Source organism: Cetorhinus maximus, chromosome 2 (assembly GCF_964194155.1).
Source record: "Cetorhinus maximus chromosome 2, sCetMax3.hap1.1, whole genome shotgun sequence".
In the NCBI taxonomy this organism is placed as follows: domain Eukaryota; kingdom Metazoa; phylum Chordata; class Chondrichthyes; order Lamniformes; family Cetorhinidae; genus Cetorhinus; species Cetorhinus maximus.
The window spans coordinates 63,168,572-63,194,989 of NC_135880.1; the positions used below are offsets into that span (position 1 = coordinate 63,168,572).

Below are 26,418 nucleotides of genomic sequence, written 5' to 3' on the forward strand. Positions count from 1 at the left end.
TTCCCTGTGCTGTTATCCCATGGGTTTACACAGATCATGTGATCTTACAACACAGGATTATTCTTAAAGGTTACAGTCCAACATTTCCCAAAACCATAATTATTACATTCCTCCCTCTTTAACTTTTCTACACATTTTGTATTTACAAAGTCTGGAAGGCAGAGCAAATATAGACCTGTTAAGGCACAAGGAAATAATGCAAGGCTGGATTGCATCTATTTTAATGCAAGGAATCTTACAAGTAAGGCAGATGAATTGAAGGCGTTGATTAACACATGGGAATATGATATTGTTGCTATCGCAGAGACACGGTTGAGGGAAGGGCAGGACTGGCAGCTCAATATTCCAGGGTATAGAATCTTCAGACAAGGGGGATGTAAAAGAGGAGGTGGCATTGCACTATTGATCAAGGAGTCAATTACTGCAGTAAGGAGAGATGGTATCTTAGAAGGTTCCTCAAATGAGGCCATATGGGTAGACCTTAAAAACAATAAGGGGGAAATCACTTGCTGGGAGTGTACAATAGCCCTCCAAACAGTCAGGGGGGAGATAGAGGAGCAGATATGGAGGCAAATCTCAGAAGTGTAAAAATAATAGGGTAATAATAGTAGGGGATTTCAGCTTCCCCAGTATTAACTGGGATAGTCTTAGTGTGAAAGGCTTAGAGGAGGGGGGGAATTCTTAGTGTATCCAGGAGATCTTCTTGAGCCAGCACATAGAAAGTCCTATAAGAGAAGGGGTGGTACTACTAATCTTAGGGAATAAAGCCGGGCAAGTGGTACAAGTGTCAGTGGGGGAGCATTTCGGGGATAATGACTATAACTCTATAAGATTTAAGGTAGTTTCGGAAAAAGACAAAGATGGACTGGAAATAAATGTCCTGAATTGGGGGAAGGCCAGTTTCAATATGATAGACAGGATCTGGCAAAAGTGGACTGGGAGCAGCTGCTTGTAGGAAAGTCTACATCAGACCAGTGGGAGTCATTCAAAAAGGAAATAGTGAGAGTTCAGGGCCAACATGTTCCCATAAAGGTGAGGGGTAGGACCAATAAATCCAGGGAACCCTGGATGTCAAGGGATTTAGAGGATTGGATAAGGGTAAAAAAGGAGGCTTATGGCAGCTGGATGGCTGAAAACAACAGAAGCTCTAGAAGAGTATAGAAAGTGTAGGGGGGCTACTTAAAAAAAGTAATTAGGAGAGCGATGAGGGGTCATGAGAAAACACTGGCGGGCAAGATAAAGGAAAATCCCAAGGCATTTTATAAAAAATATTGAGGAAAAAAGTAGGGCCCATTAGGGACCAAAGTGGCAATGTGTGTGTGGAGCCGGAGGACATAGGTGAAGTTTTAAATGATTACTTTTCATCTGTACTCACTATGGAAAAGGATGATGTAGGTGTAGAAGTCAGGGAGGGGGACTATGATATACTTGAACAAATTAGCATCAAAAGGGAGGAGGTATTAGTGGTTTTAGCAGGCTTAAAAGTGGATAAGTCCCCAGGCCCAGGTGAGATGTATCCCAGGCTGCTATGTGAGGCAAGGGAGATTGCAGGGGCTCTGATACTAATTTTCAAGTCTTCTCTGGCCACAGGAGAGGTGCTGGAGGACAGCGAATGTGGTACCATTATTCAAGAAGGGTAGTAGGGATAAACCAAGTAATTACAGGCCAGTGAGTCTAACATCAGTGGTAGGGAAACTGAGGGAAAAATTTTTGAGGGACAGGATTAATCTTCACTTGGAGAGGCAGGGATTAATCAGCATGGATTTGTCAGGGCGAGATCATAGCTAACAAATTTGATTGAATTTTTAGAGGAGGTGACTAATTGTGTAGATGAGGGTAGTGCATTTGATGTAGTCTACATGGGCTTCAGTAAGGCTTTTGACAAGGTCCCGCATGGGAGAATAGTCAAGAAGCTATGAGCCCATGGGATTTGGCAAATTGGATCCAAAATTGGCTTAGTGGCAGGAGACAGAGTGATGGTCGAAGGTTGTTTTTGTGATTGGAAGCCTGTGACGAGTGGTGTACCGCAGGGATTGGTGCTGGGATTCTTGCTGTTTGTAGTGTACATTAATGATTTAGACCTGAATATAGGAGGTATAATCAGTAAGTTCACAGATAACACATGGTGTCGTAAATAGTGAGGAGGAAAGCCTTAGATTACAGGACAATATAGATGGGCAGAGCAGGGGCAAATGGAATTTAATCCTGAGAAGTGTGGGGTGATGCATTTTGGGAGGACTAACATGGCAAGGGAATACACAATGAATGGTGGGACCCTAGGAAGCACAGAGGATCAGAGGGACCTTGGTGTACATGTCCACAGATCCTTGAAGGTAGCAGGGCAGGTAGATAAGATACTTAAGAAGGCATATGGGATACTTGCCTTTATTAGCCGAGGCATAGAATATAAGAGCAGGGAGGTTATGTTGGAGCTATATAAAACGCTAGTTGGGCCACAGCTGGAATACTGTATGCAGTTCTGATCGCCACACTATGGGAAGGATGTGATTGCACTGGAGAGGGTGCAGAGGAGGTTCACCAGGATGTTGCCTGGGCTGAAGCGTTTCAGCTATGAAGAGAGACTGGATAGGCTAGAGTTGTTTTCCTTGGAGCAGAGAAAGCTGAGGGGGGACCTGATAGAGGTATACAAAATTATGAGGGGCATAGGTAGAGTAGATAGGAAGAAACTTTCCCCTTAGCAGAGGTGTCATTAACCAGGAGGCATAGATTTAAGGTAAGAGGCAGAAGGTTTAGAGGGGATTTGAGGAAATATTTTTTCACCCAGAGGGTGGTTGGAATCTGGAACACACTGCCTGAGGGGGTGATAGAGGCAGGAACCCTCAGAACATTTAAGTATTTAGATGAGCACTTGAAACGCCATAGCAAACAGGAACCACTGGCTAAGTAATGGTTACAGGCGGAACATCATTTTGTCGGGGTATTTCCCTTTTTCTTAAATGATCCACGTGCTTACAGGTGATCTGGCCCTCCACTTCCATGTGGTACGACAATGGTCCGGTCACAGAGCTCACTTTACCAAGTAACCACTTCGGTCCTCCACCGAAATTCTTTACATATACTGCTTCTCCTACAGTAAATTGTCGCTCGCAACCATGCAAATCATGAGTCACTTTTTGGTTTCCTTGAATGTTCTCCACCTTCCCCTCCAAATTGGGAAGTATCAGGCTTAGCCTTGTTCGAAGGCGGTGCCTTGGTAAAAACAGAGGTGTTTTCGGAACTCTTGGGTACGCAAATAGTGCGAGCTGGTATTTGCATCGCTGGATTGACTTGTGATTTAGGTTATTGGTGGATCAAGTTGACTATTGCTTACATTGTACGCAACAGACTGGTTTTGATTAGGATGGTCAGGGCCTCCACAACTGCTGAATTCATCATCAGGTATTCTGGCTATTTGTTGTGCCATTGCATTCTCAGCAGTGGCAGCATGTTGCTGGGACGTTTTAAGCAATGCTGAATCCAACACAGTGAGCATAATTTTTCGTCCTGCCAGTTGGCGTGTGCCCAACCCGATCGTGAGTAAAATAGTGCACGATGACGTCGGGTGAGTGTCCTGAGGTCATCGCGCACTCGTGCGATATTTCGCTCGGCGGGTGTGCACTCGTGCCCGAGCCGTGCCCGCCATTAATTAAGCAGTTACTTAAGGCCCTTACAGTCCAATTGACTGTGATTCTTTTTTCCTTGGCCATGCAATTTTCTGCTCGTCGCAAGGGCAAAACGGGCAGGCGGCCAGCCGACATTTGCACCAACCTCATCCAAGGGCGGGATTAAAAGGGTCAGCAGCATTGCCAGTGTGTGTAGTGAGGAGTTTTGAAGATAGTTTGCAGCTGATTGCTTATTGGTACCTGGCAGCTTCATCTGTGGCTTCATTTCAGGGCTCATTGCTGTCTGTCAGGCCCCCAGAGGACTCCGACTGCGTGGACCCTTCCAGGTATCAGACAGCATTCCGTTACCCTGATAAAGGGGATTGTGGTCTCTGCTGGAGACACCTCCTCTGAGGAGGAAGAGAGGGTTAGAAGGGAGAGGAGGCCATGTGTCCCTATGCAGCTTTCCAAGGGAAGGGTCTGGGGGAGGGTAGGTGCAGGCACGAGGGGCGCAGGGCCAGCAGGTGGTCCAAGACAGAAGGGGCCTCAGAAGACGCCGCTGTCCTGCTGCCAAGATTTACAGTGGCGATGCAGCTACCTCAAAATGTCTGAGGTGCAATGCCAAAGGAGGCTCTGCCTCTCAAGGGGGTGCATGACCTCCGTTAGCCAGATGATTGGCACTGAGATCAGCTCCAACTGTGTTGGTGGACACCCCATGCCAGTGACTCTGAAGGTCACAGTGGCCCTCAACTTCTATGCCTCCAGCTCTTTCCAGGGGTCAGTGAGGGATCTGTGTGGAGTCCCCCAATCAGCTGTCCAGATGTGTCAAGCTGGTGACAGAAGCTCTGTTCAGGCAAGTCCTGACCTTTATTCTTTACCGCACAGTCAAGGCCAGCCAGGCTGAGCGAGCCAGAGGCTTTGTAGTGATTGCTGGGCTCCCCCGCGTCCAGGGTGCAATTGACTGCACACATGGCCATCAAGGTGCCAGCAGGTCAACCACGTGCCTTCGTCAACAGGAAGGGATTCCACTCCATGAACGTGCAGATAGTGTGTGACCACAAGATGAAGATTCTACAAGTCTGTGCAAGGTACCCTGGCAGCTCCCATAACGCTTACATCCTGAGACACTTCCAGGTGCCGAGGTTCTTCAGTGCCCCAGCCTGACTGGATGGATGGCTGCTGGGTGACAAGGGTTATCTGTTGAAAAGGTGGCTTATGACACCTCTCCGCCACCCAAGAACAGAGGCAGAGAAGCGTTACAAGTCATGCCTCCACAAGGGTGGTGGTAAAGAGGACCTTGTATCTTCTCAAGATGTGCTTCCGATGCCTGGACCATTCAGGGGAGCACTACAATATCCCCCAGAGCGGGTGTCACTGGTAGTGGTTGCATGCTGCGCTCTCCATAATCTGGCACTGGGAAGGGGGGACCCTGGAGGAAGAGGATCTTGACATAGCTGCACAGGCCACAGATGATGAGTCCAGTAGTGACTCTAAAGAGGAATACATTGAGAAGAATGCTGAGGGTGTGGATCCAGACGTTGGTAACCTTCAGGGAGGCAGGGACACCAGGGACTCCTTGATCCAGCGCTTCTTCAGCTAGACTACCAAAGTTCAGCTTTAAACGCATGTCGGGGCTGCTGCCTCCATCCCGGATATCTGAAATTACCCTTTCATTTGAACTCAAAGAACACTCAGTGCCTGTGCAATAAAGTTCAGAGCAACCTAGTCCAGCATTACATACTGGCGTTCCCTGACCAATGAAATAAAAAAGGTGAAGCATATTAGGCCATGATGACAAAAACACAATTTATGCCATTCTGACAGTTCAATAATCTTAACAGAAATGTTTGTTATTCAACATCAGACCAGTATACATAAAATAAACAAAAATGAACATAAAATTACCCGTGAGCTGTCCCTCTTGTGCTCATGGTGCCTTTAACATATGTTTGCGAGTGCTATGTCTTGGTGCTCCACCACCCACCCCCCACCCACCCTGCTGGCACTGTCCTTGAAGACAACCTTCTGACTGTGCTGTCTTGTTGGCCTTGATGACCTTGGCGGTCGTCGTCTGGCCAGCGGAGCCTGTGCTATGAGGGAGCGGTTAGTGCCACGGCAGGCATCTCCCCTGGCGGAGGGGCGGTGGAGCTGCTGCCGTCATCCAGAGTGCCCTGAGAGGAGCCCGCAGAGACAACAGGCTGCTCGTGCACCAACGCGAGGTCGCTCTGGACCACCCTGCTCACCATTGATGGATGGGCACCCAGCTGGGATACTGGGTGCCTCATCTATCTCCCACACGGACACTGACCACCTGTGCATCCAACTCTATAACTAAATAAGAACACTCTCCTAGAGGTTCCCCACACTGCTAACACATTGGCTTACACAGATTGTGTGATCTTACAACACAAGATTATTCTTAAAGCTACAGTCCAATGTTTCCCAAAACCATAATCACTACAGGAGATTACAGAATTAAGGAGAGATAGAGATGGGTTAATAGGTGGAGAGGACCAATTTATTGAAGGTGGGCTTTTTTGAGTGAGGTGGGTGATGACAGCAGTCTTGTATAGAAGAGGGATTGTACAAAAGCAAAGGTGCCCATTAAATGTCAGCAAGCCTAGGGCTAGGAAGGGTGTGTTAAATGGTTCTCAGCTGATTGGGGTGGAGATTGAGGAAACAGGAGTTTGGCCTCCTGGAAGAGATGAGTTTATGAGGCAGAAACTGCAAAGTGACAGAAAATCAGAAGTACAGTGGTGAGAGATATAGGTAGAGGAAGAAGCAGCTGCATGGAGAGTCTTAAACTTAGTACTTGAGAAATCTACTAGCTCTTCTCATTTGGCATTGAAGGCAAGGGCAGAGCAGGTGAGAAAAGGGGCTGAGGAAACAGTATGTCAAGGGTCCAACATGCCTTCTTGGAAGATACCATAGGAACAGAAGAATGTGGCTCAGGGGTGAAAACCTTAATTATGCTCAAGCCAAATCTGACTAAACCAGTTGTGCCATTTGCTGTCACTATCACAATTTCCCTTTTAACAAGAGTCACTTCACCAGATTTTCTGCTTGCCAGCCAAGTATGCTATGGTCAAGCTCTCTGGGCAATCTTTTCATGTGCCAGCACCTACTTGATTTAGGGTAAGGGAATCTCTGTGGAAAATTTGATGCAGCTTGCCTTGAAATGCCAGTGCAGGCAAATCTACAGCATGGATCCATTTTTATCAGACTTTGAAAATCAGAGCTTACTTAACAGTGCTTATTGCTATTGCTTTTAAGGGATTTACTTGGGGTGTATAAAATAAATTCTCCTCCATTCACTCTTGCAACTGTCTCATGTTGCTCAAACAACAAATTAGTTTGTAAAGTTTTTCATTTTGTTTTCAAAGTGTCAGTAATAATGACAGGCAAGAATCCATGAAATAGTTTTGAATATTCTCAGATCATATAAAAATTATAGGACACTGGCTACGCTCAAAAGCTGAGAGTGCATCTTCCAAAACAAACTTCTGTTGAGACTTTGTCACAGTGAGAACAAAAATTTAATTTATGTGCCACCACTTGAGGTTTGTTTCTTTATTAGTACATTTCTACAATTTTTCATAAAGTAACCGGATCACACCTGTCCCCTGAATCGGCCTCCATTAGGCTTAGAGAAAAGAACAGGTGCCAATATAAACACCTGAGTGTGGTACGCTGACGTTGCTCTCCCAACTCCACACCAAAAACAAAGGTTTGTATAAGAGCCTATACGTCTTGAGCTAAGCTTGTTGCATAACAACTTACATGTACATAATAGTTTATTGTAGTAAATCACTAAGTGATTCAGGGAGGAAAAATCAACAATCATCTACTGCAATAAAAATGTAAAATAGGCAAGACTGTCTATCTGTATTACTACCATGAGTACAGTGGAGACGTACTAGCAGTCTTTCTCCTTCCTTTCCTAATGGGAGCACACCTTATCAAATAAAGTACCTATGCTGTGCTTTGAATATCAAACAAGAGCAGGATTCAAACCCTGATCTCTAAATATAATGTTCTGTATATTAATATAGATAGACAGCATTTGTTCCAATATATTGCTCCACCTAATGAACACATTGAGTTTGCAACTCAGTTTAATTCCAACAAAAATAACCATTTTAACACAGTGAGGTGCCCAGGTACACCAGGATGCTGCTGTTCCATGGATTAATGTGAGAACAGATTGGATCTCCCACATTCATAGGTTATGGAAATCATTCCTGTTGGTGAATAGAAGCCTGGCATTTCCTGCCAGTAACTTTACCATAAATTGTGTTTGGAAACTACAAAGGGAGAACAAATCAATTTTTAAAAAGTATTGAACTAAAGAATAACCCATGGATATCCAGTAGGAACACCATTTTTGTTTTAATGAGTAAGCAGTTAGATTAATTCTAATGTTTTTTATAGGAACTGATGGAGAAGAAAATACTAGAGAGACTTAACCAGATCTCTGTGAGACTAGAAAAGCTAGAAAACAGACAAAATCTAGATGTTGAATCCAACAGAATGAAGTACTCTGAAACGAAGATCAATGCAAAACTTGCCAAAGTAGAAAAGACCATCTGGTACGAGTTAGAAAGCATAAAGAATGAATACAGAGAAGGCGAGTAATTTATTTCATGCGAATCGGTGCAGGTGGTATGATAATAGATTAGTGGTGAAATGTTCAACTTTTGGGATTTGTTTTGTAATCTGAAATTTCTAGCAGCAAATCTGATCGAGTTTGAGGTTTAGCTGTACAGTAAATGTTAGCAGTAGTGAGCAGTTTAATGATGCCAAAGCAAATCTGAAGCCCTGGGGAGATTCCTATCTACTGAAAAAATACACAGCAATTTCAGCACTAATTCAAGCTTCACACAACTTAAGAATTCAAAATTAATAATAATTTTTACATTATTTTTATTTAGCCATGGGATATTTCTGTTGAGATGCTCTTTGCTGTGTTTTAAAGTAGAAAAGATGCTTGTATTAGGGAATCAAAATACAAATGTTGGCACTGTATTTTGGACAGATGCTAGGTCAGTGGACAACTGTCAAACATGAGATCAATTTCTAATACAAGTACTCATCATTCTTTATAACTGACCATTTTACCCTTCATTCCAAAAACTACTCTCTGTGCAATTTATTGTAAAACAAAAAAAACTTCATATAAATGTATTTTCTGCTTAAATTCTTGGTGTAAAAACATGCAGATTCCCATTACTTTGCATTCCTTGGGTCAATCTGTTGATAATGATCTTGCCTATTCTGTCAAGGCACTGATTATAGCAATAGAAAGGTGGCATCTGTATGCTAAACGGAAAAGCAGTTGGTACAAAATTAATAGGTTGACTAATGGCATTTCATTAATCTGCAAATGGGCTAGCAATTTGTGAATAGAAAGAGATACTCCATGAATTGTGAATCACCACACGTTGCTGGCCAATTTGCACTGCTTACCATTAGCTTTACAAAAATGGCAGCTCACTCTTAACCTTGTGATCTTCATTAGGTTGCTGCATTAACACCATTAACTGTCCATTAAACTCACCACAGAAAGTTAAGTCTAGTAATAGTGCAAATACCCTTTTAGTAACATTTCTAATGACTGCCAAATTAGCATCTTGTCCAGAAAATCAACAATTAAAATGAGATTTAAATAAGATACATTTTAAAATGTAAACTTGTTTTCTTGTCTTTTTATCTCTTATTTCAGTCATTCTTCCTTATTTCTCTTTTTGTACTTGATTTGACATTGATTTTACCCACTCAAATTCACTCTCCTCAGTCCTTCCTCAGTATAGTTCTCAATCCTTAAATCGCATTGGTTAAGGAAACAGATTATCTTGTTGTTCATCTAGATCCACCATGCCCAGTTGCCCTTGCTGTACTGTTATCAGCTCACACTTCCATCAACTTTGTTGGCAAAAAGTATAAAAACTTAAAACATACATGAATAGGTCTAATAGAGCATGTCAGGAGATGGCCCCCTCCAGCAAAATCTGGACCAATGATTTTATTTGATTAGATATCATATGAACTTAGTCACATCACTCTCATATGCAATTACAAAACAAAATCAAGACGCAACTTTCCTTAATTCCACAGTATCCATGATAATTAAATAAAGTGGTCAACTTTTATATACAGAATTAAAGCTTAATAGTCGATTGGGTTAATTATAGTTTCTCTCATTAAAGGGGTACACTTAAAATGCTGTGTTCCAACTATTTTTTTCTACTTTGGCCAAATAGTTTCATTGTAGAATGCTTTCCATGGCTGATGATAATCAAGCTGAAGTAAAATGTTGATTTCACATGGCTATTTAGTGGTGGGTCATAACTTTTAAAAAGGTTGCTTTTTACAATCAGTCGTGAGTTTAACATGTGTATCCTCAATATTTTATCATTTGTTTTTATACTGATGTAAAATTAAACAAATGTATTTTAGATGAACTGTTTCAATATCTGAATTGCAACTTTTCTTTCACAGGATTTCAATCTATTAAGGAATCGATCAATTCACTGAGTAAGATCAGTGATAAGAAGATAGAAATTGACAAAGAGAAGGTCCAGAAAGACTTGAAACAAATTAGGCGGCAGATAATTGATCTTAAAAGCTATCCATAAAATTCCTAATAAGATCTGTTAGATATCTGTAAGCAAATGAAGACAGGAAGCCACTTGAGAGATTCAATCATACATTAATCCTACAACTAATGGCTCATCTGAGCTCCATTGTAGGATTATGACTTTGTTACAATCATCTCCTTCTAAAAGGAGAAATGATGACTGATCAATCCTCGACATCTAATATCAATGAATCGTATTTGAAAAGTTGCAGAATGCCCTTGGCTATAGATCTACGAATCTCTTCAAGTGTAACTGTGATTGTCGGAATCATTTTTTGAGATGGGGGTATTTTTTGATATTTTTCCCTGAAATTAAAATGGAAAGGTGAATTACCCAGGAAACTGTAATCAGTGGTCAATATTCAACCAAATAAATTAAGTGCCAGTAAAAGGCAGCCCTGGTACTTGAGACTTTTACTGGTAACTTTAGTTCAACCACTGAAGTGGTTTCAATAATAATGAGATTACATTCTTGCAAGTATACACGAATGATGTGGGAAATGCAAAATGGCATTGCAGCAAGGTTAAATGATGAAAGAAAAATCGGAAACACTGGAAGAATGATTTCCCTTATGTTTACCAAGAACTTATGTTACCCGAGTAAAATCAAATCAGAAAATGTTCATTGGCATTTAAATGAATATAACTTTTAAGTGACTTTCCGTACATTGTGTTTGTGTGTCTATTGAATAAAGTGCAGAAATTCTGTTTGGTCACTATGTCCATATACATATTTTGATACAATTATAATAACCATCAGTGCTAACACCTAAAGGTGTAGTTTGGTAAACAATCTTTCAAAAAGTCTACGATATTTGTGTAAAAAAAAAAGCACATTTTGTTGTGGTCTTGTGGGCTGTTTCACAAAATTGTGTTACTGTGTTTCCAAGATTTTCTCTTCATTTGTATTTTTAGGTTATTTGTTCATGCTTAGTGTTGGGAAATTGCAGTCTGTATCATAAGTAGAAATATCTTCAATCAGAACGTGCTGGAAAATGTGCTATTATCTTTATAATTCAAGGGCAGAATTTTCTGCCTGTCGGGCAGGTGGGCCCGACCCAATCTGCGGCGAGCGGGGAGCCGATCCCCGCCGGAGAAGCAGGCCCTGCCGCCATTTTACATGGCGGGCCAATTAAAGCCTGTCCAATGTGATGTCCGGCGGGAAGCGCTATGCGCTTCCTGTGCGGGTGGAGGGGATTCCCCAAAATCGAGAGTGCACTCTTTCACACATGCGCACATCTCCATGAGGCTAAGTGCTGCCTCTGGGAGATTGCTTACACTTTAAAAAAATATTAAAAATAGAAAAAAAAAATTCCCTAACATGTCCCCCTCATGGGATGGGACATGTTCATAATTAACATAACTTTATTAAAAGTTTTAAAACCCTGCATGAAACCTCATCCCGCCCGTGGATGAGGTTTCATGTTTTATCTGTTTGCCACAGAGGCTCCTGGCCTGCCCACCAACCTTAAGGTTGGACGGGCAGGTCCTTTAATTGTGTAAATGATCCTGTCAATGGCCTCAATTGGCCATTGACTAGGTCAGCAGGCCTGCAGCTGATTTTGCTGCGGGCCCGCCTTCCTGAAAATTTAAATGGGGCAGGATGACGTCGGGGGTTCCGCCCAATGTCATCCCATGTCATTTTACACGTCGGTGAGTGGGCCCTGCCCCCTGCTCGCCAACGGCAAAATTCTGCCCCAAGTGTTTCTACTACTAATTTTCTGGATGTAATTTTGCTGACTCATGTCACACTAAACTTCAAGTTTTAAATATTTAAGAGATCACCAAAGGTATTACTCCTTATCTTTACTACAAGCTGACCCTCCATCCACATATCTGATGCTAGTTGCGAGGAGCTTTGATTTCTATCAGACTTGGGACAGTCCTGCTTGCACAGTACTTTCCGGTTACTGCTAATTACAGACTAGATTTTAAAAGAAAAATTTAAGAACAAAATTAACACTTAAAACTCCCCCCTCACCAAACTCCAAGTCTTCACTCATTTAGCCCAGCTGCACTCCTAAAGAGAGCTTCTTGTGAGTCACTTTAAAATTGACTTCACAAACCGAAGCTTTGGGGAAACATGCTACAGCCTATTTCAAAAAAGTTAAAGCACCTCTGCTTATGGACAAATGGCAAGAAAAATAAAAGGACTTCAGTTTGTCTTTCTATCCTGTCTGTAACACAAGGAACAGACCTTTGAGATTGTACAAATTAGATAAGATGGGCCCGAGTGTTCTTCTAATCACTTCTACAAACATCTTTACCTGGGAGGTTGACTACAAGGAGCTTCACGTGGTGGAAAATTACTAAAAGAAACCTAAAGAAAGGTGAACAACTTCTGGGCAGGATCAACCCCTATGGTTTAAACAGATAACTCAACACATTATTGGATATTCTATCTTAAAGAATGCCCCTGTCAAGAGAGCAACTCAGTTCATCCTGTGAAAAAGGGTACAAGAGATTGAAAACATCGAAGGTCTTTACTGTAGTCAACAGGAGAGATCCCAACAATGCATCGTAAGGCAATCTGCAACCAAGAGCTGGCCACTTTGGGGTCATTGTATGAATAATTAACGTTAACATATTTTGAGCATTCTGATGTTCTTTATTGTCGAAGTAGTTATTTGCTGGTTTTATTACTTTTTCTTTCTCAACTTGTTAAATATGTAATAATTTTCTCTAATCAAATTAAATCAGTGCCTGTTTTTAATCTGTAATCATGGGTACAAGTAAACTAAACTTATGAGTGAGTCATCAATTTTTCTTTTGTAATTCATAGGCCAAAACGAGCTATAAGTCCCTGGGGGGCAGGTAGTTGTCACCTAAAATCTAGCAATTGGCCTTACTACTGCCTTCCCCCACTGGTCTGAAATTTTATTGGAGGGGCAGGGAAGACATGGGACAGCCCACCCATGGGCCAATTGAGGCCCTTACATAGCCAATTATGCCTAAGCAAGATGTTTAAGGGACTCATCCCACCAATGCTTGTAATTTACCTGTGGCAGAGGTGAGATTTAGCTCAACAGGTTGGTAAGGGGAAAGGGCCCCTTAGGCTTATACCCCTTCCCCAATGTCATTCCCCCCATGCCTGTCACCTAGACACCCGACCCCAGGCTTACCTGGCCTCTTCAGCACTGTGGGACTATCTGTAGTCCCAGGACTGATCACCACTCCAGGCTGGCACTGCAGGCACCCTGAGAAGTCTTGTTTTAAAGCAATTAATGGTGCTCCTAGTGTTAAACTACTATGGGGCAGCCATCGGGATCATGGGCAGGCTTCCCTAGCCCCAATGTTTTAGCAGGGCGCAGGGTTTTACATACCTGTAAAATCAGCCCAATACTCCAAGACAAAATTAACTGTCACTTGGACAAACATGGATTAATTAAGGAACGCAAGCATGGATCTGTATGCTCATTTATATGCCAATGTCAGATGTTTGAATTTTATTTTCCAATAACTGCCAGTCTCTCATTTTCTAAATTCAGCCTGATATGTCATTGGCACGAACTTGGAGATTTTGATGAAGGTAATGTGGTTGATGTGGTGTATATGAACTTCCAAAAGGTATTTGATAAAGTGCCACGTAAGAAGCTTAACAGCAAATATAAAGCCCATGTAATAAAAGGAAAAGATTTATCAGCAAAGTGATGGCAGGTGTTTGACAGTGCTATCAAGCAGCACTTACACAGCAATAATGTGCTCACTAACGTTCAGTTTGGGTTCAGCCAGGGCCACTCAGCTCCTGACTTCATTACAGCCTTGGTCCAAACATGGACAAGAGCTGAATTGAAGAGGTGAGTGTCACTGCCCTTGACATCAAGGCTGCATTTGACCAAGTGGAGCTCGAGCAAAACCAAAGTCAATGAGCATTGGAAGAAAACTCTCCCTGGTTGGAGTTATAACTAGCACAAAGGAAAATGGTTGTGGTTGTTGAAGATCAATCATCTCAGTCCCAGGACATCGCTAAAGGATAGTAGTGTCCTTGGCCCAACCATCTTCACCTGCTTCGTCAATTACCTTCCCGCCATCATAAGGTCAGAAGTTGGGATGTTTGCTGACGATTGCACAATCATCAGAACCATTCACAACTCTTCAGATACTGAAGCAGTCCATGTCTGTATGTAGCAAGTCCTGGACAATATTCAGGCTTGGGCTGATGAGTTGCAAGTAACATACACACTGCAGAAGTGCCAGGCAATGAGCATCTCCAACAAGAGAGAGTCTAACCATCTCCCCTTGACATTCAATGGCATTATCATTGTTGAATCCCCTACTATAAACATCCTGGGGGTTACCATTGACTAGAAATGGAACTGGACCAACCATGTAATTACTGTGGTTACATGAGCAGGTCAGAGACTAGGAATTCTGTGGTGAGTAACTCAGCCCCTGTTCTCCAAAGTCTGTCCACTATTTACAAGGCACAAGTCAGGAGTGCGATGGAGTGCTTTTCACTTGCCTGGATGTCTGCAGCTCCAACAACGCTCAAAAAGCTCAACACCATCCAGGATAAAGCAGCCTGCCTGACTGGCACCCCATCCACCACAATAAACATTCACTCTCTCCACCACCAACGCAGTGTCAGCAGAGTGTACCATACAAAAGATGCACTGCAGCAACTCATCGAGGCTCCTTCACAACAGGAGCTTCCAAATTCGCGACCTCTACTCCTAGAAGGACAAGGGCAGCAGTGGTATGGAAACTCCACCACTTGCAAACGTCCCTCCAAACCACACACCATCCTGACTCGGAACTATATTGCCGTTCCTTCACTGTCACTGGGTCAATATCCTGGAACTCCCTTCTTAACACCATTTGAACTGCAGCGTTTTCAGGCGGTGGTTCACCATCATCTTCTAAAGAGCAAATAGGGGTGGGCAACAGATGCTAGCCTAACCAGCAATGCACACATCCTGTGAAAAAAAAACAAAAGGACCTTCCAAGAAGGTCTGAAGAAGTCATATGGACTCAATACATTAACAAGTTGGCTGAGGGACAGGAAACAGACAGTGGTGGTGAATGGTTGTTTTTCAGGCTGGAGGAAGGTATGTAGTGGGGTTCCCAGGGATCAGTGTTAGGACGACTCCTTTTCTTGATCTATATTAATGATCTAGATTTAGTGGCGCAGAGCACAATTTCAGAATTTGCAGGCGACACAAAACTTCTAAGTATTGTGAACTGTGAGGAGGGTAGAGATAAAGACTTCGAATGGGTGGACATATGGCAACTGAAATTTAATGCAGAGGATTGCGAAGGAGTACATTTTGGTAGCAAGAATGAGGAGAGGCAATATAAAATAAAACTTTAAAGGGGCTGCAGAGACACCTGGTGGTGTATGTGCACAAATCATTGAAGGTGGCAGGGCAGGTTGAGAAAGCAGTTCAGAAGGCAGACAGGATTCTGGGCTTTAGAAATAGAGGCAGAGTACACAAAAGCAAGGAAGTCATGCTAAATCTTTATAAAGCACTGGTTTGGCCTGAACCGGAATGTGTGTCTCTGGACACACTTTAGGAAGGATGTGAAAGCATTAGAGAGGGTGCGGAAAAGATTTACAAGAATAGTTCCAGGGATAAGGTAATTCAGGTAAGAGGATAGATTGGAGAAGTTGGGCCTGTTCTCCTGAGAGAAGAGAATTGATGGAGGTGTTCAAAATCATGAATGGTTTGGATGGAGTCGGTAGGGAGGAACTGCTCCCTTTGTTGGAAGGGTTGAGAATCACAGGACACCAATTTAAAGGTGAATGACAAAAGAACCAAAGGGCCTGGATGCACTCAAGGGTATTGGATAGTTATCTGAAGAGAATTCATTTACAGGGCTATGGAGAAAACACAGGGAAGTGGGGACTAACTAGAGTTGCTTTTGCAGAGAGCTGGCAGAGACACAACAGGCCAAATGGCCAATTTCTGTGCTGTAACCATTCTATGGTTCTATAATTACTCAACATCAAAAATTGGTAACAAGTTCACAAGGCTGATTTTATTTGAATTTGACACTATCAAAATGTCCTATAAAATTTGGTACTTTGCAACATCCAATTAAGAAAATGAAGTTCACTTCTGGTAAGACTGCTTCACCAATTATTGGATATCTCTTAGGAGAATAAATGTTCTTTTGCCAGCTTTCCAAAATTACTTCCCACTTCTTCCATTTTATGCCAACTGTTTCTCCCAATAGATTATGCCAGCCAAATATTATTCTGCAGCTGAAAGGACAAACTGTCCAAGCATCTATAATTGCCCACTAAAGATAGATTTAGTTAAGTTGACTTGTCCTCAACTTTTCTATTTTGCATTAAAACTAATTAAAGCCATCCATTCTGTACAACTGTTTTAAAAGGTCCCAAAGAATGGGCCCAGAGTAGAGCATGATCATTACAGAAAGTCCTTTAAATTTTTATTAGGTCAATAAGACATAATAGAATCACATGAAGCAAAGCTGTAGGGAAAAAAACATCACAGCAATATTTTCCCATTTTAAAAATATTTAAGGATTTCTATGGATCAAGTTTTTTTTTATTGAAGCAGCATTATTGAAGATTTCAGTTCAATACAGAATTTACATGTTTGCTATTGCATAGTAAGTTTGACATACTTGAATACATGTAATGCAAAGCACAAAATATTTCTGCCTTAAACAACCAAGTCCATCATAGAGGTTGCATTAAGGTACATGCATCATAATGGTAACCAACAGTTCTGTTAAACTTAATAAAACTAAAAGGAAAATTGCAACAAAATGTTTTAAATACACCTACAGGTTTCAATAGGAAATCATGATGTGAATGCAAGTGACGTTACGTTAAACTTTGCAACAAATGTTCAAACATGATTGTTTCTTTGTATTCATACTGCAATATTACAGATCATAGGTCAAGTTAAAATGAAAACATTCAGAGAGAGAGAAATCAGCATGCTTCCCAGTCATGAAGGTATATTTGAATTTTCAGCTTTTAAGATGCAAAACATAGGAAAATATTATGGTAGAAGAGAACGTATAGATCTAGATATTGGCAATTTTTAAAAAATATATCCAAAGTGCAACGCATGGTACTGTAGTCAATTGCTTCAAAGAAAGCCAGCCATAGATACTGCTATTTGATAACCAGGAATCTAAGTAAAATTGGTGGCCACAGCTGCAATTGCTACGCAAGACTTTATTGTGCATGCATTTGAATTCAGATCTTTGTTTTTGTTTAGTTATTAGGACGATTCAATAAGCTTCTTGTGCAGCTCTTCCACTCTGAAATCTCCTTTCATTTTGGCATTTTGAAGTAAAACCTGGAAGTACAGTAAATTCATTTTAAAACAAAAACAATTTTGAGCAAGTGAACATCCTTTTTGGGAGTTTGTAATGCGAGTTTATCTGGCAAGTATCCGATCCATAAAGATCAGTAAAGTCCCAGGTTCAAATGTAGCTTGCGCCAAATCAGCTAAGCTTAGTCAAATCTGTGATGAGTTTGGCACAATTGATCTCAGCCTGTGCTGAAGGTGGGGGAGAAAAACAAAAAAGTTAGTATTACTGCCCATGATTAGGATTCAATGCCTCTGCTGCAAATGCATGCATGGGGTTGTTGGCGGAGACTAGTTTGCCTTGCCTGCGTTATTCCAATAGCTAGGTAGCTTGTTCACATACAACTGTTATCTCTTAGAACCTATGGTTTCTCTGCTGGGCCTAAAGAGGATGTGCGGGCCAGAATTACTCGAGTAATTCACGATTGTTCCATGATATACCCTAAATCTCACTAGTGAGGTGGGTGCCCAAACTGAATTTCAGATGGAGTTGCACATTGCTGCTCTGGATTGCACCTTAAATTCCTGCCTCCTCTGGGCCATTCAACTACTTTTTGCTCTCCTCCTTGCATGAATTTCAGTTCCACTATGTCCAGAGTATTTCATATAGATCTAACAAACATTTTTCTCGCTTGTTGGAGATTATATTATTGTGCGCGCAAAAGTGATCAGGATTAGGTTTCGCTCAGTTAGTAGCAGCTTCCATAGAGTCAGAAAGTTATGGGTTCAAGTCTCACTCAAGGATTTCAGCGCATAACCAAACCTGATAGTTTAATACAGTACTGAGAAAGCATTGTGTTGTCAGAGGAAAAATCTTTTAGATGTTGAACCAAGGCCCCATGAACTTGTGCAGGTGCACATAAAAAATAATCCACCCCCCACTCCGGCCCTTTTTTAAGAAACATGAGACAATGATAGACAATGAGAATTTTAAAGGAGAGTGGTAGACAAGTCAATATGAAAGTGCTACCAACCAAACCTTATTTTTTTTTTATATGCAGGCTAATATTCTGCTCACTAAGGCGGCTCCTGGTCAACACTGATTCATTAACTGACACTGCTAAAACAGCTTAACTAACATTTATCCCATTGCTTTTTGTGGAATCTTGTGATGTGCAAATTAGACACTGAGCTTACCAAGAACAGTGACTACAATTCAAAAGTAGTTCACTAACTGAAGTACTTTGTCGTCCTGAGGTTGCAAGAGGTACCATATAAATTCTTTGGCTTGATCATTAAAGCATAAAGTGATTTATTTAAAAGCAATTTAATATTACGGGAAAAAAAAAGACATGCTGTTGAAGTTTTTCATCTTGCACTCATTAGGACAGAATCAAGAATTCCAAATTTCAGAGGGAGCAACAATTTATACTGCTTGAGAAAAAGCTGCTGATTGGTTGGCAAGTTGACTCCGATTGGTTAAGGTGTTGTAATAGAGAATGCACCAGGGAACTTCTATCCCCCATGCTTTTATTTAATCCAAAAAAGGTGCAATGCCTGGTCATGTTCCTTTTGCCTACAGGGGGCAGGTACTTGTGCATGAATATATATAGTTTCTAGCAAGCATAAGTAAACCACACTGCCAGCCTGACTGGTTGTTAGTGTACTTCTTAGCAAACTCAGGATTTTTCAGCAAGTACTGTCCAATCATGGAATCACATTTATGTTAGACATTATGTTCTGGGTTTTGCAAGCATGAGCTGGTTGAATGTGGTCAGTACACTGCCTGTTGCGAACAGCTGAAGTGACATGCTGTTTGATAGGGTCCGCCAGTCCTTAGGATGTACCGCCTACATAGCTGGCATTGCACTGATACTGAAATTCATATACCACATTACTCATTTGTGTGGTAGGCAGAATGCCTTTTCGGCTTGATAGCAACATCCTGTTAGCACAAAATAGCATTTGTGTTGCTACTGCATAACAGCAGCATGAAACGGCTAGCTTCACCTGTTGTTCAAACTTTTGACATACCTTACCATTCCAGGTAATTTGAGGTAGACCGGACGCTTTTCAGGTCCGAAAGTGGTGGCCTTAGGCCCATTTGTGAGTATGTGTGATACAAAGCGAGCAATGATCTGATCAGGCTAGCCATTATCCTGCAGGATAGCTTTGATGTGTACTATTTTGGCATCAAGTTTGATAGGGCTCAGGCCCTATTTACAAGACTGCCAATAAGGCGAATCTTATAGCATATGGAACCGTAGGAAACCCAATGTGTATAAAACAATTTAGTGTTAAACTTCATTGTAGCCTTATAACTGAGACTAATGCTAGCAACATGAACTGAAAAATCCTCCTCGTTTAAAAATAAAATGGTTGTCAATTGTTTAATCTTACTGTGATGAGTTCATCGTCATTTTTGGCCCACAAATGTCGGAGGAGGTACCAACGTGCAACTGATGCAATGCTGTCTGTGTAACCTGGTTGATATACCACTCTCTCCAACAGCCGTCGTGTTTCCCTGTAGGACAGACACAAGAAACATCAATTAATTTATACTATTTAGCCGGTAAAGCCCTTCAAGGTTTAGAAATAAAGTCAATACATTAGAATCCAAAGACTGACTATACTTTCCACTATCTGCCCCACCCAACCTCATCATGCAGTTGCAAGTTAGTCTCTCCTCCTACTCCTCTGGGAGTTTCTCCTCCATATTCTTACATTTCTCTTGTCTCTCTATTTTTTATGTTCTCTCCTTTAAAATCTTCATTCTCTATTATCCCACTCAACTTTCCAAATTTCCACAAGATATTGTTCCTTCTTTCCTCAACCTGCGCAATGAGCACATCCTCAACAATTTCAATTATTACGTCAACCCCCTTACCCTTTCTCCTCAGAATTCACTGCCCTATTATCGTTCTTAAACCTCTCCTTCCCATATTCATGGCCACCCATTTGACCTCGCCAACTCCAGTGAACTCAAACACAGTCATGGTTACCTGTATCTCTCACCACTCATCCTCTTAAATTTCCTTCAACTCCTTTAAACATCTGTCCATTAATAAAACCCTCCACCAAGTCACTTACAACCTCACTTAAAGAATCCCAACTATCTAGCCTTTGGTTCTCCATTCAACATGACATTTATGCAGTTATTCAATTACTCCTTTAACTCTAGAGCACAACATTCCCAGCAAAAACCTTGCCATCTCCAAATCCTGTCAATCCCCCAGTAAAGCCTCATCTCTGCAGCCCCAGGTATGTGGGGTGCAAACTTAAATGCACTTGCAGTACAAATAGTTTTAACTAATTTTGATCTGGCTTAACCACACCAAGTACTGCCTTAAATAAAACAGAAAATGCTGGAAATACTCAAAGTCAGGAAGCATCTGTGGAGAGAGTAAGTTCCAGATAGATGACCTTCCATCAGAGCAAGATCTGCCTCGCTGTCCTCTACCAGAATCACCACTACTCTTATCCATTTCGCAATGTGTAATTTGAAGTTTTGAAAATATGCGAAGCACAAAAACATACAAGTGTAACTTTACCTTGCTCCCATTTTAACTATAAATTGCAGGAGTGCTTGAAATAGACCAGCCAGAGGACAGAAAGAGATCTTTTGAGCTTCACTGGTTGCTTCTTTGACGAGTGATCTCCATCGATTGTTTTGCAGTTTAATCTAACAATTAAAAAAAGTCCAAGTGTAAAACTATTATACATAATATTGTATTGAACAGGGCATCAAGAGGTAAAAAGAATGACGTAATCTACCACCTTACTATCCAAGTTTATAAAATCTGTTCCATTGGTTAATATATTTTATGCTAAACATATTGAAAAGGGGTAAGCTCTAACTTCATTTAATCACAGAATCACAGAATTGTTACGGTGCAGGAAGTGGCCATTCAGCCCATCGTGTCTGCACCGGCTCTTTGAGCATTTTAACTTAGTGCCAATCTCCTACCTTTTCCCCGTAAGCCTGCACACTCTATTTAAATAATCATCCAATGACCCCCTGAATGCCTCAATTGAACCTGCCTCCACCACACTTCCAGGCAATTCATTGCAAACCCAAACTACTCGCTGTGTGAAAAAGTCTTTTCTCATCTCACATTTGCTTCTTTTGCAAAACACTTTAAAACTGTGCCCTCCGGTTCTCAATCCGTTTAGGAGAGGGAACAGTTTCTCCCTGTTGACTCTGTCCAGACCCCTCATGATTTTGAAAACTGCTATCAAGTCTCCTCTTAGCCTTCTCCTCTCCAAGGAAAACAGTCCCAACTTCTCCAATCTTTCCTCATAGCTGAAGTATCTCATCCCTGAACCATTCTCTTCTGCACTCTCTCCAATGCGTTTAAATCTTTCCTATAGTGTGGCACCCAGAACTGTACACAATACTCCAGCTGAGGTCTAACCAGTGTCTTATATAAGTTCATCAAAACCTCCCTGCTCTTATACTCTATGCCCCTATTAAATGAAGCCTAGAATATTGTATGCTTTAGAAACAGCTCTCTCTACCCGTCCTGCCACCTATAATGGCTTATGTACCCAGGTCTCTCTGCTCCTGTACACCCTTTAGAATAGTATCCTTTATTTTGTACTGTCTTTCCATGTTCTTTGTACCAAAGTGTATCACCTCACACTTCTCTGTGTTGAACTTCATCTGTCACCTATCTACCCACTCCACCAATGTGTCAATGTCCTTTTGAAGTTCCACACTGTCCTCCTCACAGTTTACAATTCTCCCAAGTTTTGTGTTGTCTGCAATCTTTGAAACTGTCCCCTGCACACCAAGATCTAGGTCATTTATATGTCAGGAAAAGCAAGGGTCCCAATACCGATTCCTGGGGAACTCCATTAAGAACCTTTTTCCAGTCCAAAAAATACCAATTAACTATTACTCCATTTCCTATCCCTCAGCCAATTTTGTATCCATGTTGCTACTGTCCCTTTTATTCCATGACCTATAACTTTCATCACAAGACTGCTGTGTGGCACTGTATTGAACGCCTTATGGAAGTCCATATACACCACAACAATGGCCTCTCTCTCATCAACCATCTGTTACCTCTTCAAAAAACTCCAGCAAGTTAGACACGATTTTACTTAACAAATCCATGCCAACTCTTCTGAATCAAACCACATTTTCCCACGTGACTATTAATTCTATCCCGAATAATTGTTTCTAGAAGTTTCCCCACCACTGAAGTTAAACTGACTGGTCTGTAATTGCAAGGCAGATCTTTACAACATTTTTTGAACAAGGGCGTAATATTTGCAATTCTCCAGTCCTCCGGCACCTCCCCCGAATCCAGGGAACATTGAAAGACTATTGCCAGTGCCTCCACCATTTCCACTCTCACTTCCTTTAATATTCTTGGATGGATCTCATCCAGTCTCAGTGCCTTATCAACTTTAAGTACCGACAGCTTATCCAATACCTCATCAATTTTAAGCCCTTCTAGCGATTGAGTTTCCTCCTCTGTCACCATGGCCTGGGCAGTATCTACCTCCCAGGTAAAGACAGATGCAAAGTATTCATTTAACACCTCAGCCATGCCTCTTGCTTCTATGTATAAATCCCCTTTTTGGTCCTTAATCAGCCCTACTCCACCTTTTACCACCCTTTCACTACTGATGTGCTCACAGAATACTTTGGGATTTCCTTTTATGTTAGCTGCCAGTCTTATTCATAATCCCTCTTTGCTTCTTGTATTTGCTTTTTCACATCCCTTCTGAACCTTCTCTATTCAGCTTGGTTCTCAATTGTATTTGCGACCTGACACCTGTTGTAAGCACACTTTTTCTTCAACTTAATTTTTATCTCCTTTGTCATCCAGAAATTTAAAATTGAGCTTAGTTAGTTTGGAAATTTACATCAAAACCCATCATGGAAATATAAAATTTCACTGACCAGACAATAATTGCAAATCCAATTAACTTTAACTGGAAAAAGATGAAAATTGGTGGCGCTCATTTTATATGATCACCACCAGTTTCAGCTTTTCAAAACTACTTAAGTAATCTATCAATTATCTTTTCTTCTTTCCCTGCCCACAAATTTACTCAGTGTAAGGGATCGCTTATCTTTCAGTTCCCAATGTTAAGACAGGTCTAACAAGGGACAGTTTACTTAGGTGCAATTGTTGTCACTAAACTTTATTCGTTATTAGAGGTTAACTAGTTGATATTCTGAAAGACCTTGACAGATGGCAAGTATTTGCATACTTTATCACATCAGGCAAGGGGAACATTCTCAAAATTAACATAATAAATACTCAGATGTCCTGAACTCCTTTTGTGAGTGGAAATCCTCAGATTAAGTTAATCCAAAATGCAACCAAGCATGGTTAGAAAGGTACTGGTTCTTGCTGGATCCAAACTTTTATAAATGAGTATGCAAACTTTGATGCAGTGCGTATGCCTCATAATCAAAGGTGGTGGGCTGGTCACAGCAGGGGAAAGGAGCAGTACCTATTAAATAACTTATTTTGCCCTCGTACTACAGCTTGATCTCTAAATTAAATATATTTATAACATTTAATGCTCTTTTAAAGATTTAATTGTCCATGATCATTAATTCAATATTTACTTGTCAGTCTATGGCAAAATTATAAATTATAGGCCAGTAATGTTTCATGGTTGGATGAAATCAGCAATCAATTAAATTAGACTATATTCAAAGGAAAGGTTCTTTAAAATCAGTGATTTAACTCAACCAATTTTAAACGTTTTACCAGTCTTTAGTGCTAAAGGGTTACTCCTAGGATGGTAGGCAACCTTTGGGTCTGTCAGACATAACAACTTTATCAAGAAACAACAAACTATATTTTATGATTAAACCCGAAGATATTCAACAAGTTGGGAGATAGTGCAAGTTATCAAGCCCTAAAACTGTGAAAAGCAACTTGCGCTTGTATGCCAGTTGAACCATGTGAATTCATCAGTTACACTGGGCAACTAATTAGGTGGTGGGCATAGGAATTGTGACACAAGGACACCTTTATTCAAATACTGAAGCATTGTCCTCCAGAGAGGGGGATGGTGGTGGCCTATGATGGATGTAATTACCAGGATAGAGGGCATAGTTACTGATAAAAGATTTCAAAATATGCTTGTTTAAAACAAAAACTTAATAAATTAGTATGACACTCAATGTAGCCATTTATGTATTCTCATTGTTGACATGTGATCTTTGAGAAAAATAAATCTGAACATGCTGACATTTTGTAACGTGGAGAAAATAGAATTGTAGCACTCAGACTGGGTACAGTGTTAAGTTGCAGAGTTGTAATGCTGTCGGGGGAGATTTTCTATTGCACTGTTTTCCAGAATCTACCTTTTCTCTTGGAGTCAGGGAAGGAGCTAATGGAGGGGACAGACAATGTTCTCTCTAAGCTGCGTGGCAACCCAAAAGTTCCTATTTTTGATAGAGAATATTGAAATACAAGCTAAAATTTTAAAATTTGCCGATGACAGAAGGGGTAGGAAAAGACATTGTATACTTAACGACACTGTTCTAAAGAGTGCAGGGACAGGGGCTCATACATATATATCTTTGAAGGTGACAGGACAGAGAGAGTAGCCTAGCTCAACGCCAGGTAGTCTGTCTGGTTTCATTCCTTTTTAAGGCTTTGTAGCAGTTTGAATCAAGCTTGCTAGGCCATTTCAGAGGGCATTTAAAGTCAATCTCATTGCTGTAGGTCTGGAGTCACATGTAGGCCAGACTCGATAAGGATGGCAGATTTCCTTCCCTAAAAAGGACATTAATGAAACAGATGGGTTATGGCAATCAACAATTATTTCATGGTCATTATAACTGAATCTAGCTTTTAATTCCAGATTTATTAATTGAATTAAATTCCACCAGTTGCAGTGTTGGAATTTAAACCAGCGTCCCCAGAGCATTAACCTGGGCCTTTGTATTACTAGTCCAATGATATTACCACTACACTACCACCTCTCCCCAAAGCAGTGACTGTCAATAATTTCAAAAGAAAATTGAATAGGCACTTGAAGGAAGAGATCAGGGAATGGGACTGACAGGATTGCTCTCCAGAGAGCTGGCAAGGGAATGATGGACCGAATGGTCTCCTTCTGTGCTCCAATGACTCTATGACACTAAGTATATGCCAAACCTATCAGTTAGGCTGATTTGTTTTTAATTAAGGAGCAGGCTGCTGCTCGTGGTGCCACTGTATCAGTCATACAATTCCTAGTTTAACTGACTTATGTGGGATGTAAATTTAGAGCTGCGATTCTCTTTGATGCAAGCTGATGATTTGAACTATGCCATTATGGAAAACGTAAATCAAAAAGCCCCAGCTTCCCTCTTCATATGGAGGGAGACAAAGTTGTAGGGTCAGTCACCCAAACTTTTTTTTAAAAAACATAGCCTCTAGAACTCTGCTGGAAGAGCAGGTCCATCCTTTTGGTTACATGAGGAAAAAAGTAGGGAGGAGGATAAAATGACAACATTTGGATGACAAGAAGGAATATTTTACACTTGGGGTTCAAATAATCATAAACAATTCTCTCAAATTAAACAGCCATACAACAATTCCAACTATTTTATTTTCCAGAATAAAAGTTCTTAATTTTCTTTACTAACAATGAAAACTGGACTTAGCTGCACTGCATTGATGCACACATCAATTTATAGAAACTAGAATATGATGCAGTCCTGCAAATTCTCACTGGATGTATTCAGTGCACTTTAAAATCCTGCTGGAAAATATCCAAACTTGCTTTAAAATTAGAAATGATCAAGAAAGCTCAATTATTCTATTAAAGCAACATCTAGCAGCAAAAATCATGTTTTCAACCACAAGATTCAGAGTGCAGTAACAAATCAGGTTTAAACTTATTTGTACAAAGCAGGAAAACCTTCACTTGTGTTATGTGTGTGTCATGGCATCAAACATCTCAAAAAACTTAATAGATACAA

At 41.0% G+C, this 26,418-nt stretch overlaps 2 protein-coding genes across 2 annotated transcripts in view; one reads left to right on the forward strand and one right to left on the reverse strand.

Moving 5' to 3' along the window:
- The window catches only part of fam81b (family with sequence similarity 81 member B), a 51,114-nt gene extending 40,877 nt beyond the window's left edge, over nt 1-10,237 (forward strand). The window contains exons 7-8 of the mRNA XM_078557782.1: nt 8,034-8,229; nt 10,101-10,237. Coding sequence (XP_078413908.1) covers nt 8,034-8,229; nt 10,101-10,237 — 333 coding nt within the window. The remainder of the gene's footprint in view (nt 1-8,033; nt 8,230-10,100) is intronic.
- Nucleotides 10,238-16,713: 6,476 nt separating this feature from the next.
- The window catches only part of skic3 (SKI3 subunit of superkiller complex), a 111,788-nt gene continuing 102,083 nt past the window's right edge, over nt 16,714-26,418 (reverse strand). Inside the window, exons 39-41 of the mRNA XM_078565414.1 lie at nt 21,023-21,153; nt 19,872-19,995; nt 16,714-17,519 (exon numbers count right to left, since the gene is read on the reverse strand). Coding sequence (XP_078421540.1) covers nt 17,442-17,519; nt 19,872-19,995; nt 21,023-21,153 — 333 coding nt within the window. The 3' untranslated portion in view covers nt 16,714-17,441. The remainder of the gene's footprint in view (nt 17,520-19,871; nt 19,996-21,022; nt 21,154-26,418) is intronic.